The 16,329-nt window shown below is 36.7% G+C and overlaps 1 protein-coding gene across 1 annotated transcript in view; it reads right to left on the bottom strand.

Annotated features, from left to right (window-relative positions):
- PRKCA (protein kinase C, alpha) overlaps positions 1-16,329 on the bottom strand; it is a 155,430-nt gene that overhangs the window by 48,539 nt on the left and 90,562 nt on the right. The window contains exons 4-5 of the mRNA XM_010578599.1: positions 6,746-6,857; positions 5,888-6,016 (exon numbers count right to left, since the gene is read on the bottom strand). Coding sequence (XP_010576901.1) covers positions 5,888-6,016; positions 6,746-6,857 — 241 coding nt within the window. The remainder of the gene's footprint in view (positions 1-5,887; positions 6,017-6,745; positions 6,858-16,329) is intronic.

Below are 16,329 nucleotides of genomic sequence, written 5' to 3'. Positions count from 1 at the left end.
AGGATCTTCTATTCCCAGCCAAGGAACCTCCTCCCCAGTACCTCACCGCACTCCCCTTAATCACAGTTTAAAAGATTTACCTATTACTGAAAATAGCCTTTTTTCCAAGTTGTGTACTTGTACTCTCTATATGCAAAATCCAAAGCTGCTCAGCTTTCATTAAAGATTTACTGTAAGATTTTATTAAAACTCTCACTGAACGCTTGCTTTCTGGAGCTGCTTGTGACTCACATGTACAACTGGCTCCAAAACAAATCCTGCTTTTCAGACAATTTCCAGTTTCTATGCAGTTTTCAGCCACTAAAAGGGCTTTCTGATATGAGACTTTTCTCTATTCCCTAACTACTCCCCTGCCCAACTAAAATTTCTTTTAATATCCCTCCTGAGACCAGTGCCTACTCACTACATCCCATTTCCTGAATTTTGAAAGATGGCAACGTAACAAATGTAGACTATTGGAACGCCTGCACTTCACAGGTGATTTACACACAAGAAACAGATGATTAATTTCCTTCCTAGGACAAGATGAAAAATGAACCAACATTGCATGATACTTCATTCCTCTGTATTTATTGAGATAGTCTCTCCTACTAACAAAAAATGTACCATCATCTCTAATGCTATGTAATAAGTACTTGTGCCTGCAATAGGTTCTCTGGTTTCAAATTCAACTGGAAGTCTCATAGGAGCAACCATATTTTACTTGTAAAAGAAGATTACCATTATAAAAATTATCATCATGAAAAAATATGTTCTACTGGGTAGGACAGCTAGTTAATAAAACATAAGTCTTAACACAAGATGTATCCAATCGTCTGAAAAGGGATTCAGACTATTAAATTTCCAATTCTTATCTGTTTATATTCTCACATAAATATAGAGCATTGTAGTAAAATTGTTTATATGTATGCAGATGGCCATTTATGAAAAACTAATGTTTCTTTTACATACTATGCATTGCCTATTTCTTCATGGTAAAGTTAATTTAATGAATGAAATGGGCAGCATTCAGTTGCTACCGGGGTTGGCATTTGTTAAAGGCACAGCTCTTTCTGTAAAGAATGCAGTAACTCTGCAGACTCTGGGAATGCCAGAAAAGAGAGAAGATATTAGTGAAATAAAAAATGTGATTCACGTTCTTTGAGACATTAAAAATGCCTCCCACATGCACGTAATATTTGGGATCACTTTATAGGTATTTGGTACTAAAAGCTGGTCAAACAGCCAGAATATTCATATATGTTCCCTTTTAAAATCAGTTGCAGAACATCATGGAATTAATGCTAACAAAGGCAGACACTAATACTGACCTAAACAATCATAACTAAAATTATTAGAGTGTGTGTGTGGCGGGGTCTTTTAAGGAAACAATTTTTATGAAAATCTAGAAATGTGCCAGAATTCTCCAGTTGTCTCTCAAGCTTGTTTGGGCAGAGGCTCTTAACCCAGCAGTCCACAGCAAGCAGTGTGACAAGACATTAATATGCAGTGCCATAGGGTGGCTCAGCACTCATACATTCATAAATAATTTGAAAAACATACGGTGGGGAGTACAGAACTCCAAGGGAGATTATTGTTGGAGAGCCTGTTATGTGCTCCCAAACTCTGCAGAGATCACTGCCGGCTTTCCTCTTCTTTTAAATAACAGAAGCATCGCTGAAGAATAAACCCAGATTTTCTGTATTCTTTCAGCTAAGAAAAATACACTTTAAACCCCCTGAAAACTCTGGGCTGTGTATATATATCTTTTAATAACGTTTATGTAACAGCAGGGTGTATTAGCTGACAGCGAGTCGCTAACACCCTGCCTCTAAATCGGTGCCTGTGTCGGGAGGGCAGTTTGTTATTGTCAGCTGCTGTCAAATTCAGCTCCCAGCAACTGATAGGTCACAGTTTAGGATCCCAATAATGTGGCAGCTTTTTATATGTCGGTGTACCAGATGGGGTTATTTTCTCACAAAGGTTATTGTTTATTCACTATAAAAATAATTCAGAAATAAAATAAAAAATTCAAACCTGTGATGCAACCACCTACAAACTCACTCAGAAGAGCCCCAAATTATAAGATGGGTCAACAAGTAAATGTAACAGTGACAAAACTTTTAACGCACATCAGGAGGAAGAAAATTCAGTGCAAAAAGCGTATATTAAAAATAGCAAAACCTACTTAACTATGCCTAAAAGCAAAATCTCCAAGCTGGTCTAACCTATGAAAGGGTCATGAATCCAGTGATTTCAGAAAAAAGCAATTCAAGACAGTTCCTGTAAAAAGAAAACTACCAAGTTGATTTACTGCAAGTGCAATAAATTATTAATATGCAATGCAACTCTCAAGCTAGTAGCTATAAAATAACCCAGTGATATTTAAGAATTGCAACACAAATGAGCACTGAATGTGGCATATTGACTAGCACTGGGAAGATGGCAAGGTTTTGGCAAAGTACACCAATACAAAATTCCTACTTATTTGTAGAAAAGCGTTGCAGAGTCTCTAGCATTCACACAGAAAGGAAAGTATGTCTACCTTTAAGCACCCAGATTGAAGATCCGACCTAGTAAACTGGAATTAAGTATGTTTACATATAGGACTGAATCATTCCCACCATTAGTTCAATTCAAAACATGCCAAAGTACTTAGATATTTTAGATAATCTGACTGAACCACTGGCCAACTCCATCTGGCAGTACTCTGCCTTGCCTCTTTCCTAGTATTCACTGGGAAAAAAATCCCAGTACTATTTACAATATTTTACCGGAAAAACACTTAGTAAGCAAGGGTGTACTGTGGCCTTTTTTGGAAACAAAAGCCACGACAAACCCCTCAAAGCAATTACGCAGAAGTAAAGACAATTGCAATGTACTAAACAGCGTCCTCCAAACGACCATATATCTTGCGGTCGTCATTAAGCCCGCTGCATCCTCCATCAGCTTTCCTGGCTGGAACTGGGATGGTTGAGTTGCCCATCGAAGGTATTTGCAAGATGCCAACCAGAGTGGCACGCCTGCATTTAGCAGCACAAATGTTTAGCGTGCAATCAAGGCTGGCTATGAAAGAATCAGCAGGAACTAATTAACATCCAAAACAGGATGCAGAGCAGAGATACTGAGGAATTCAGCTGAAGGAGTTCAACACCTACAGAGTAATTCCTTTGAAAAAGATTCAGGCAAAGGCTCAAACCAAACAGCCAGTCATTGATTATTTTTCCTGCTGTTCCTAAACCTCCTGGACATTTAATTCACCTCCTTTCCCAAAGCTAAAGGCAGTGGTATCATGCTTGGCAGCTCTGGGAACGGTATATTCTAACAAAGGTTTTGTCAATAAATATTTTAGAAGCAATGCCATACTGGGAGAAAAGGAGTTCGAGATTTTTGGACAGCAATATGTCTATGAACTAACTGACTGACAATTGCTAATTTCCTTTTCAGTTAAACATGCACAAAATGTATCTGAAACTTTACCTGGTCTGGGCTTAGTCTGTACAGTATTTTTTATTAAAAAAAAAACAAACAAAAAAACCCCACCCCAGCTTATTCTCAGAGCAACTGTCATTTTTATTTAAAGAAATTTTCTGAGAGCTTGGAAATGCTGACAAGCCTCAACTAAAACAGCAGCATCATAATTGTTATATACATAACAAGGTTATAGTAAACATTTTTCTTGTTGTCCAGAAACCTACTTAACTGTGGGATGGGAATGTTTTATTTATAAACACAAAAGTAACAGCATTTGCCAAGTACACTCACACCAAAAAGAGCTTATGAAGAAATCCTACAAAATATCTGTAACAATTTTACCATATTCATATCTCAGACAAGACTTTTTCAAATAAAATTGTAAACTAAAAGAATACCTATTTGTATAATTGTTTTATAGTGGTTCGGTACCACAAAGACTTGTGACAAACACTTGTGCTCCTAAAAGCATTCTAAACCTGCTGAATCATCAGAAAATAAGTACATGGTTTTTGTGAAATTATGTGCATTATGGCAGAAAGTTTAAGCCATATTTAAGAACCTTGCTGAAAAGTGGCCTAGAATAATGCAAATACTAAATTTTGTCACTTGGATGATTTTCAGATTAGTTCTTTCTCATGATACAATTACTTTTAGAACCTGCATCATCATCTTTGAAATGCCTTGCTAGTTAGTGAAATCACCTTTCTGTTAATGACAGTACCTTGGACAAATTTACCCCTCCTACGTCGACAGGAAGCTATTTGAAAAGTTAAGCTACAATTAAGTATCACTTGGGATCTGTTCAGATCCTTTCTAACTAAATTTTATCATACTTCTCCTTTTCAATGCATTTTACAAGGTTTGACAGGAAAATATGGAGGTATTCGGATTTAGAAAGAACAAAGCCGTGAATGAATACAGTGCCAGGAGGGAAGTTTGCTGGTTCTATAAGTTGTGAAAATTCAGTATGATGGTCTGATTTCCTTTATGTTGACTGCAAGGGGTATGGTCTCATTCCCCAAAGAAGAAGTGCAGACGTAGAAGGAACATCCTTTTGGTGTGTAATAGGCTCTAGCCTCTCAACTGAGCAACGCTGAAGAATTACACAACACTCAACACCCACAGGTTCCCACTAACTACTTCCAGAAACAGGGACAGAAGTTGAGACGGTCTAAGAAATCTCCTACTTTGTCCTGCTCTAACTTTCCCCTTGAATTCAATTCGATTTTGCAACACCAAACAGGCAACGATAAAAGCATTGTACCCTCTCCGTGTTTCACAGCGTGGGCACTGAATTCAGTTTCTTGCGGTACCAATTTGAAAGATGTATCAGTGTACATCTAATGTGATGTATTAAGATTTGTTGCCTTTAATCTTTCTTCACTGAAGAAGCAGTGTTGGTCACCTGTGATGACACACTCTCCTGAGGTAAAAGCTTCTGATAATTTCTGTTTTACGAGTGTCTTCTACTCCATTTCCTATGTTATATCATACTTATTTTGGTTCTAGTTACTATAGCACATATTCAAAATTTCCTTAATTTTTGAGCCATAAAAAATTGGGACCTTCTTTTAGAATTTAATTTGTTTTACAGACTTGCCTCTACCTATAAAAAAACCCATGAACAAAATTTTCTGTTATTCTTTCCCTTATTTCACTTCTGTCCATCCCAGTTCCTGCCCTGTGCTTTCCCTTTGAGTAAATACACTGCAATCTGATTGGCAAAGAACATTTTTTGCATATTTGTCTCAAACAGAAAGGAAAAATCAACAATAAAGTTCACTACCAACTTTACACTTCGGACATCAGATACAATAATTATCAACTGACCCCAGCTAAAAAAGAAAGCACATACAGAACAAATGTAACATGCTCTAAATACAAATTCTTATGCACATCTTGGGCGATAAACTCCACTCTCTGATACAGCGCAAGGAAGTTCTGCTGGAGTTAAACAACCTGTCACATGTCTATTTAGGGGGGCAAAACAGTCCTGGAACTTGCAAAATACATTTTCCAGAATTTTTTCTGCAACTTCAGACTTGGAATGGGTCAGTGGGGGTGCATGGGGGTGTGCGCGTGCTCATGAAAGTTTAAAGTATTTCTACTGTTGATGATGGCTAACCCCCTGAACAGCTAGCTATCCCACGGGGCTGCCTTCTACATGAAAAATTGACATTACAGTGATTTTCTAAATAATATTCCTGAGTTTTTAAAGCTATTACTACAGCTTTCATTCTTCTATTTGTTTTTATGAACACCAGTTTATAGAGTTTCTTGATTCAAGGACATGTTGAATGAAATCCTTACACTTCTGAAGGGAAATACTCCACCACTGGCTTTAATACACAAAGATTTGACCAAGGTACATAAACCCACTGTGTATATTGTACATTTACAAAACCTGCAAAATCCCCAAATTAATTGTTACCTATTACTTCCAGTTTGTCACCAGTGACTTCAGCTTTCAGATAAATCCTTCCTCTTTTCTCTGTGTGATCCATGCCACAGAGGCTTGGGACGTTTATTACACATTGCTTGTGAACATTCATATCACAGGCTGTGGATATAAAAATGGTTCAGACAGCTATGAGAAGCTAATAATATGATTACACTGCAAACACTGAGCAAAGTGAAAGTTAAGATTACAATGCTTAACTGTTGGCAAGACTTTCAGATTACAGGTGGATGTTTTTCAACTGAAAGACATGGCTAGTTTCTACCTTACAATACAATTTGTACACAGTGAATGAAACGGAGGATAAGATAATCTACTTCAGAAACACAAAGGTATCATTAATGAAGTGTGAAGATAAAAAAGTGAAAATGGAGTAAAGACTTGCTGGGAATATGACTAAGAAAACAGAGCATTTGTACCAGCATTAGCAATGAAGGGAATTAGGTTTAAATTGATTATTAGATTTTTCTAGCAGGAGTCTTTCAAGACAAATGAAATACAAGGAAAATATTGGACCTTGGCTACCAACTGAACTGAAATTTCAATCTTCAACACTGCATTCAACTGCCCAGTCCAAAAAGAGGCTTTCTCAAAACTGCCATGGCAAAGGCTCTTCAGCCACAAATTGAATACACCATGTTCTCAGCAACGGAGGTGATTTTCATTAGTATATTATTATAGTACTGAAATATCCACTTGAAATATAACAGTACTATAAATAGCTGACATTTGAAATGGTATTTTCCACTGAAAAGAAGTAAGAAGCTGTTACCAGTGTTTCCACTTACTTTCTAAAATACCCTTGTGGTAATATAGAAAAACTTCACTTACTGTCACATTTCATCCCTTGGTGCAGAAGCCCATAAAGCAGTGACCCACAATGGTCACAAAAGGTTGGGCTCCCATATGTGTGGATCTTAAATTTGTGCTTGCTTCTGGGATCCTGAAGGAAAAAACAGAAAGAGATTCTCAAGTCATAAAAAATAAAATTGACACACCTTTAATATATTACTTCGAACATCAAAAACTTTCCAGCTCTGTGACTTATGATACAGAAAAATATATTCCAGCACGTAGCTTATTGACATCCCTTATAGTGACTGGTACCTACATTGGTGCAGGTACATGGGCCTTGGTTCCTCTTTTTCCTTTGTTTTGGTGTTGCAAGAAAGACTATGTCAGCTCAGAGAACACAGTCTTGTTCCTGTGATTCATCTACACTAAAACTTCCATTTACTGGCTGTACCTATACATAAAGTATAGTGACGGCATTCAGCCTGCAGCTAAAGTGTCATATACTGTCTGCTTGTTTACAGTCTGTTATCATCACCATTCTGAAATGATGACACAAAATATAGCAGGAGAGGAGGGAAGTAACTGTTAAGGGACTAATCTGAAATACAGTCAAATGACTGTAAAATCAGGATCTTAAAGATGGGATCATCTTGAAATGTTGCAAATTTACAATCTATATTATTTTAAATGAAAGCGAACAAATTCTAAATTGGCACATAGTAAATATTTTTGACTGCTATTCCCATCTGATTTTCAAACAGAGAAACTTATAGTGAGGACATTTTAAGGCCACCAGCAGCTTGGAAATGGTTTCTAATTTAGGACCAGTGAAAGGGAATACACCCAAATCGCTTAAATGTATGACACATCCAAATACATTTGCTGTTCTCTAGGGGTAGAGGTGTCCTTTGGAAAACCAAGAACATTTATATAAAAGGACAAAATCACATCTTCAATATGTTCACCCACGTCAGGCTCATTCCACACATACAAAGCCCCAGAACTTCACATATACCAGACTCACGCAGCCCATTCCCAACACTTGGAAATGTGCATTGCCAAAATAAAAAGTGTGCTAGCCTTATACTTCTATGCATATCATCTATATTTTGATATCCTTTATGACCACTTCCAGTCCCAACTGTATTTTAGTCAAAACTGTCACTGCACAATCTCGATCAGAAGTTGAGAAGAGCAGTAATTCTTCTTCATTAAAAAATACATTGGGGTTTGAAATCAATTCTTGCTAACATTCTTTAGAGAAAGACCATGGAAATTATAAAATGTCAAGTCTTTCATGCATTAAAACATCCTTAACAAAAATAAACTACAAAATGAGACATCAAAACATTTTTCTTCTGTTTACATTTTATATTAATATACCTTTATATTAGATAAGAATTATTAAATTATTTTAAAAATAAACTAACTTTTCAACTTGCATCTGCCAATAAAAGCTTTCAAAAAAATCAAGAGCAAACACAGCACGTTATACAAAATGGAAAACCTGCTAGCTCTTTCTTCAAAAATAAATGATTCCTCTAGTATAAGTGCTGTCTCAAGAACTTCAGGAACTTCTAATACTAATTATCATAAAAATACAACTATGAGAAGGCAAAATCTTGCCTTCAAAATTTAATATTTTGCCATACCATGCTTTGGTAAGCATTCTTTGTGTGAATTGTTTTTGGTACTGATTCTAAGTTTTATGATGAATCTCTAACCACCAGTTTTCACTGCACAGATAGAAATCATATAGTATCCAGGATAACGAGTAAAGACTTTACACTAAGAATTCAAATTGAGACTATTTCAATAGTTCTGTTTGTTATACAGCCTGAGATATGAAATGCAAACTGCTAACAACCATATTTATTTTGTAAACACAGTTAATCTAAATGGAATGTCATTTAATGCTCCAGAGAACATCTGTTTCGTTATTTATTAAAGATACAGCAAACGGGTCTTGTGGTGCAGGGTCATGGGAACATTGCTTTACTAAAGGGTTATCTGATGGATCGACTCTGACTATATGCCTTCCAAGCAATTTCAAACACATTTTCAAAGCTAATTCTTCCTTAAATTGTTTTGTTTTGAAGACATAAGGGGACTCGTTGACTTATAAATATATACACTTAAACATTACTTTGGTAAGCACATCTGTTACTGAGAAGGACAAACCCCACAGCTTCTAAGAATGACACTGAATAAACAGATTTTTAAAGTTGTATTTAACATCTGACATAAGTGGTATTTATGAGTATAAAGTAATGATAGAGAGGGGAAAGAACTATGGAAAATTATTATAGTGAAAGTCTACTAAATACATTGAACCGGTGTATTATACTTAAATTACATAAAAAACACTACCAAATAATTCTATTCCAATTAATGGAATATACATGGTAATTAAGTTAAGCAGGGGTGTGTATGTGGCTTAAAAATGTTGTGACATGTTAGGACAATTATACTGCACTCACTACAAAGCAGCCTGCACCTAACCGTATGTAACTACAAAATACCAGCAAAAGCATTCTTATAAAACAATGAAATACAACCAGTCACTTGAATAAATAAATCAAGTTGGATCAAACTTTGGACTTGGCCCTGTGTGACTCAAAGTATATAATTTGAATCATCATTTGCTTTCTATAATAAATGTTAGTTTTCTAACATTGTGTGAAAATGCCTACTGTATGATGTTTAAAATGAATAATTCAATATGAATTCATTTTTTTAAAGAGCAGCAAGTATGTTCTGACTATTATTAGCTATTATTCTATATGCACACATGAAGTCACTTATTCCAGGCAGAGCATATAAAAAGAGGACAAAGGAAAAAAGTACCAAAACTACACCACTACACCTGAAATGGAAACTTTGCAGGTAGGAAATCTCTCCTTTAAAATCCTTTTGACAGAACTAAATAGAAGAACCTAAAACGTATTTAAAAGCTAATAAAGAAGAGAGTGCACTCTTCATCGGTATTTAATTCTATTTTCTGTATCAATCCTATGCATTTTTTTATTTTTGGTAAATTGAAGTATATAAAACATTGTTATTTTGCAAGCTAGTCTGAGAACATATAGAGAAAGCCAGGAGATCTCTATACACCCATATTAGGTGATAAAAGCTTTTTATCTTATTCCCTATTTTAACACAGGCTTCTCATGCACTTAGAACTACCCTTGAATCTATAGTTTACACTTTAATTATAAGTAACTGTATTAGTAATAGTTACTACATTGCCAGTACTAATTACTTATATTATTAACAGCAATTAACTCCATAGTTGTTAACGCAGTTTAATACTTCCCAATGTTAAATATGCATTAAGTGACTTATACGCATTATTGAGGAAATAGCATAGTCTTTAGTATTTTTCAGCTAGAGGTAAACTACTGAGTTAGACGTAAGCTCCTGTAAATTTTCTTCAGATATCCCCTTTTAATCAATGTAAACTTTCAATAATTCCCAAAGCATAGCTGGCAGTCATATTTCATAGTAAACACAGGGAGCCAAGCCAGGATATGACAGATGAACTGCCAAATAATGGCTGCTATTTGCAAGAGAATTGAACTTTGCACTAAACTTGGCATAGATTAATTGTGAAACTCTAAAGGGAAAACCCACTTCTGTTTCCAAAATCCATCAAAATTATGAAGAGGGAAAGTGGCAATGGGAAAGCACTTGTTAAGCGGTGATGAATGATACGCTCTATTAAAATTCATGTTATTTTCATGCTAAAAAGTGAATTCTCTGCTATTATTAAGACAACCCCCCATTTTTGTAAGTACAACTGAATGCAATATAGTACAATTAAATGGGAGAGGAAACTCTGGGCAATCAATATCACAGACATTTAAATATTTGTCTTTGAAAAACCTTTAAATTGGCAGAAATCTAGCCAGTGCTCTGCAATTCAACTGCAGTACAATAGACTGGAGTTTCAGAGCCTGTAATGACATACACGGGTGCAGCATCCCTATAAAGATGAATAGCAACCTGGCATCTACACCCCATAAAGCTCTGAAAAAATCAAAATATTATTGCGTAGTCTCAAAGCTGAGACACGCTTATACAGAGATAGGCAGCCACAGAACTGCACTGACCAGGAGACGTGTGCTCTACACAGACTTGCACTATGTGGACCTATTGAAAAAAACCACAAAACGGAGCTGAAACCTTTAAAAAATAAATAAATGAGTTTGCAGAAGTGACTTGCCCAAACAGACAGCTTTGGCTCAGCTAAAAGGGGTTCGGATTTGCTCCAAAGCCTGGCTGGGAGACAGGCAGGAACCCAGCCACACTCCAGCAGAGGGAAGCAGAAGAACACGGAGGCACCTCACCAAAACCACACATTTTTCAATCAATGCACTGCCATTGAACTACATTTTTGCCCCCCCTGCAGCAGTATTGCCACCATGCCTGCCTTCTTTCTTTGTTTAGCACAAATGAATCCATTTCCAGCAATGGAAAGCACCCCCCTGTGAGAAATCATTCCATAATTTTCCTGGATCAAAGAGAGGGGTGTGCAATAATTGAAAGCGCACGGTTAACCAGCAGCACATGTCAAACTGTGCTTTAACACATTACAAAACAGCTTATGAGCACTATATTTCTGAATTCTTTCTAAAAGCTCCCTTTTGATTAGAATTTATTCCCCTTGATAGCAACACTGAACCAACTATAATTTTGCAGGCATGAAATCATCACATTGCTTTTAAGTATAAAATATACAAAAACCACTTTGTGTGAAGTTGCATCAGTGGAAATTTTATATACAAAGCAGCATCATATTATTAGTTGTTAAAGCCTTTTCATAGTATGCATCTTGATAGTATGAATAACTGTGTAACTAGTATCAATAACCAGAACCATGTATCTAAGACCAAAACCTCTGAAACTATACCCATATTGTCTTTAATTTGGCATCTTCTAGGTTACACAGCAAGAACTGATGAGATTTCTGGAAGGAATTTAAATCAACGCTGCAAGCGGATCTGTCAGTGCCAGAGTCTGTACTAGTGATCAAGGTTGGAGGAAAATATGACTGTTTTCAGTCATTAATACCAACACACATACGTTAACAAGGTCTTAGGCGGGATATAAGATTAATTCTTTTTTTTAAATGGCCTACGGCTGGTGAAAGGTTTTTTTTCCGTATCTGAACTGCTATTTTTAAGATCATTAAGAAGCAGAAAATGCAAAAATGTGAGTGTAAAAATATTTTGGGAGAAACGGAAAATTATATTTTCCATTACAAAAATAACTTAAAGGAGTTCTGCAGCAGATGACCCGTAAGGTCCTAAGGTTGCATCAGGGCTTACAACAACAAAGAACAATTTTGTGTAAATAAATGCAAATGTACTCACTTTTCTGTTTCCTACCTCCATGACAGAACCACAGGATTGTTTTTGATTCCCAACAAAACACTGACAAATTATTTATTTACTGGTTTAAAAGGTGAAAAGGAAAAATAAGCTTAAAACATCCCAAATTACTTCACTTAAACAAAAGAAAAAAATAATTCCTGAACCTCAGTGGCGTAAATTGTGGTACTAACTGTTCAAAATGTCTACTGAAAACAGAAGGGGAGACAATACATTAAATATATGCAAAACCATATACAAATCGTGATAAGAGATCACCGGTCCTCTTTACCAATAGAAAAGCCCCAGAAGACTGGCAAGTCTGTTTTCCTCACATTAATACACAACCTTTGAACATTTCCAACCACGATAGAAACACTGAATCCTACATCTTTCTTTGTCCCCTTCCAAAAGTCTTTAAGGTATGGATCATAAGGAACGCTGCTCTAACAGATCAATGAAACCATTGCAATTTGTACCGCATATATTTTACTTAAAAGAGCTTTAACTTCCCCAAGTGAATACCAAGTTAATAAAACATATTTAAGAAGAAGCTAGCATGTTTTTCTCTGTACGGAGCCAAATCCCACATTCATCCCACGCTGTCCTCAGGCAAACTTCCATTTCATTTATGAAAGTCTTCAGACTCCAGCTTTTCTAAACACCTTCCAAACAGCGGCTACAATATCTAAGACCCCATTCAGATGCCATTTCTGCTTGAGTGACTTTCTTCTGTTCGATATTTATTTTCCTACTGAGATAACAAAAATATTGATTGGTGATTTGCATGGCATCTTGATTTGAGAAAACATCTTCAACCTCGAGGAGCTGCGAGAGCCAAGAAGCCAGATGCTTCTACTGGAAATAACTTCCAGGGCTTAAAATATGGCTTCTATGATCAAAGCTCAGAAGCAAGAAACGGCAAAAAGTCATTGTTTAACTGGTCACCAGCTTTGTTCTTCCCTGACCAAATGAGGCTGTGTACATGGGAAAGCAAAGAGAATCTGAGACTCTTGGGAATTATTAAGATCATATCACTTTTTATTACAAAATATACAAATGCTTAAAGTTTGTTTGATATTTCCCCTCTCAGAGCTGCAGTGTAGAGAAGTTTTGTTGCTTTCAGAAAAGTACAATAAAAGATAAGACTTCTACTGCCTGAAGAATCAAAAATATCAGAGAAGTGCTGAGGCTGGCAGGGACCTCTGGAGACCACGGAGCCCAACCCCTGGCTCAAAGCAGGGCCAACTACGGATCAGCTGGGATTTGTAGTGGTTCATGGGGTTACTCCTCCCCAGCTGCAAGACTCCGTAGACCTCCAAATCTACCTGCCAAGCATCCCCCAAAAAATCTTCCACAGGTTGACATCTAGCCACCAAGAGCGCCTTCCTGCAACGGAGGAGGAGAGGAATGACATAACCATGCTTTCTTACTTGGTAAGAAATTATACACTGACTCTTTCTGGCAATCCCACCTCCAGGCAGAATTTGGAGTTTCACTGTTGGGAGTGACTCGAAGGAATAACTCAGAGAAAGCGCTCATTCCACTGGCACCTGCACCATGGGAAATCATGTGCACACCTTAACGTAGGTGTTAAGAGCATATACAGAGTTGCATTCAACTCTACAATAACAAAGGTACTAATGGGATAAGAAAACAAAGACTAAGCAAAAAACCAGGTAATAAAACCTATGTAAATTAGTCTTTAAGACTGTAAAACAAGGACGCAATGGAGAGAAGAGGAAGGCTCTTTTTGGTGGCGGATTTCAGAGATAACAGAGGTAAGGAGAGCCCTGAGCTTATGCATACACACAGCAGAGCGCTGTGCAAACACTGCTGTGCTGCTTGCAGACCCACGCAAGCACATTTGGAAGCAGCTGCAGTATGGCAAATTCAAAATACAGCCAATTCATCTGTGGGTTCAAGGGTTGGAATTACATTCAGAAATGAGGACTGATTCTCGAGTTCTGTAGAAGAAAAGTCTTTCATGATAATAAATGACATCCCAGTCAAAAATAACAACAAAAATCTCTTTTCCCATCACTGTTACTAAGACCACTTCTATTCTTTATTACTCTGAAGCAAGTTAAGAAAGTACACAAACAGGAAAAAAAAAATCATATTTCATTAATGTCGACAATTATCAATCAACTATTTCCTTCTCTATACTTGTATCGAGGAGGACAACTTGAGCACAGTTCAAAAATGATTCAAAGGCAGATTTTTCAGTCTCCTCCTGGAATTAACACTAAATTATTATTTTTAATTAAAAGAAACAGGTGGTCATTGAATCAACTGATTTTGATTGCTGCCTTTTGTTCATGTTCTTCTTGTATAGAATAGTACTGATTGAGTTGGCAAATGGAGAAAGAAGATCTGCATGACTGTATTCACAGGGATTTGTAATTTCCTAATTACATAAAGACAGTTAAATTTGGAAGGGACTTGGTGTTTACCGGCTATTTTTTGTTCATTCTTTTTTAATGAAGAAACTGCAGTATAATTACAGAAAGTGCATAAACAAAAGATCCTGTCAGAAACTGATTCATGACTAGAAGAAATGGAGCAAGATTTTGTTTCAGACACAACTCAACATAATGCTACAGTGTATATAAATCATTTCAATAAAGATGGAAACCACAAATCTGAATTCAAAAGGAGTACTAGAAAGACAGAGGCGCAGCTGTATATGCCTTGCTTAAAAACCTAATTTATTAGTTTTATTATTTAGTCAATTTATTTGTTGAACATATACACGTTTCAACACAGAGTATCCTTTACACCTTGAATTCATTTTACAATATATAGTTTAACATTGATCAGATGGAAGAAGTAAATTTAAACAAATTCCCACTGTATAAGAGGGTATTGCTAGTTCTGGATAGGTACAATATGCTGAATTGTTTAATATTACAAGTTACAATGTAGTTGCTATGCCTTCCAATGGAGCTGACAGGTGGCTAGGTGTAGTGCATCATTAACGTGATAAAGGACACCGAGGTAATGTTGTCATTGTCATTGCACTGTGGAACATCAGGTTGCATGACATTATTTTACATTAATATATTTGTGTACGATAACTTCTCATCATTTTTTAAAAATTTCATTATTGGCCAACTTGCTCATGCTAGAGATCATAAGACTTAATATTCCCCCCCCATTCTCCTTAGCTGGAGCTCATACTATCCTTCCTTCATTCACTTAAACAGAAGATGAGATGAGATAAAGGCTGAAAACTAACCCCACCTGAAATGCCCTGGTTTCTCTGTAAAAGCAGTGATCCTGTGTGCAGAGGCATCAGGTCAAACAATTTGACATCTGTCGTAGCTTGAAAGCTATTCACACAGGAAAGTCGTACACATTTATCCAAGAATACAGGGGAAAATGGGAATGACTCCAAAGACCCTTTCAGAAGCTATTGCAGTCATAAGTTCCTAGCTAGCATGTTAAGACTTAAGAAAGTGTCTTTGTGACCCCAAACTTCTTGACTGCTGACAACAGCAAAAATGAAAAAAACTCAAGTTTTTATTTATAAAGCCAAACCTGCCCTCAGTTAGTTCCGTGTAATGTGGTTTGAACAAAGGTCTTTACAACTATTAAGTGATAGATTTGAGCACATAAAGATGAGTTGATTTGCCCAAAAATCTCAGAGTAAAGTAGCAGCGGTGCTATGAACGTAGGTAATGAATGCAGCTTGCTAAGCTACTGCTCTTGCCTCTGAGCTACTTCAGTATTCAAGACCCTGAAGAGTAACTGGTTTACATTTCCCACTCCTCCTCACATTGCAGAATTCTGTTTTCCCCTCTAAAACGGTGAATGCTACCAGAAGAACCCACCAATTTATAAACACACACCTTACACCTCTTCACTAAACCCTTACCCACTTATTTACATAGCACCTTGTCTCCTTCCCACCTCCCACGGCAGCATCTGTATATTTCAGTATACTTCCAAGTGAAGACATTTATATGTCTGCATGTATTGCTACCAAACAGGAAGATGTAATATCCATATACATCAACATATGGTTCAAAGTCTAAAGCCAACCCCACTAACTTCTGTACAGATTTGTTTGTGGAAACTGAGTACTGCAGGAGGGTGTTTCCTGAACAGTGAAAAGGAATTCCAGAGGGAATTTGGTCTGTCCCACAGTATTACACACCCTAGAGCTCTGCATCTCTCTTTTACCTTTACTTCAGGTTAAGTACTGGCACATACATCTCCCCCCCCCCCCCCCCCGCTCTCTCC

This window comes from Haliaeetus leucocephalus, unplaced genomic scaffold (genome assembly GCF_000737465.1).
Source record: "Haliaeetus leucocephalus isolate CR32 unplaced genomic scaffold, Haliaeetus_leucocephalus-4.0 Scaffold646, whole genome shotgun sequence".
Taxonomy (NCBI): Eukaryota; Metazoa; Chordata; class Aves; order Accipitriformes; family Accipitridae; genus Haliaeetus; species Haliaeetus leucocephalus.
The sequence above is the reverse complement of the archived record's forward strand: the minus strand, read 5'-3'. Positions and strand labels throughout refer to the sequence as shown.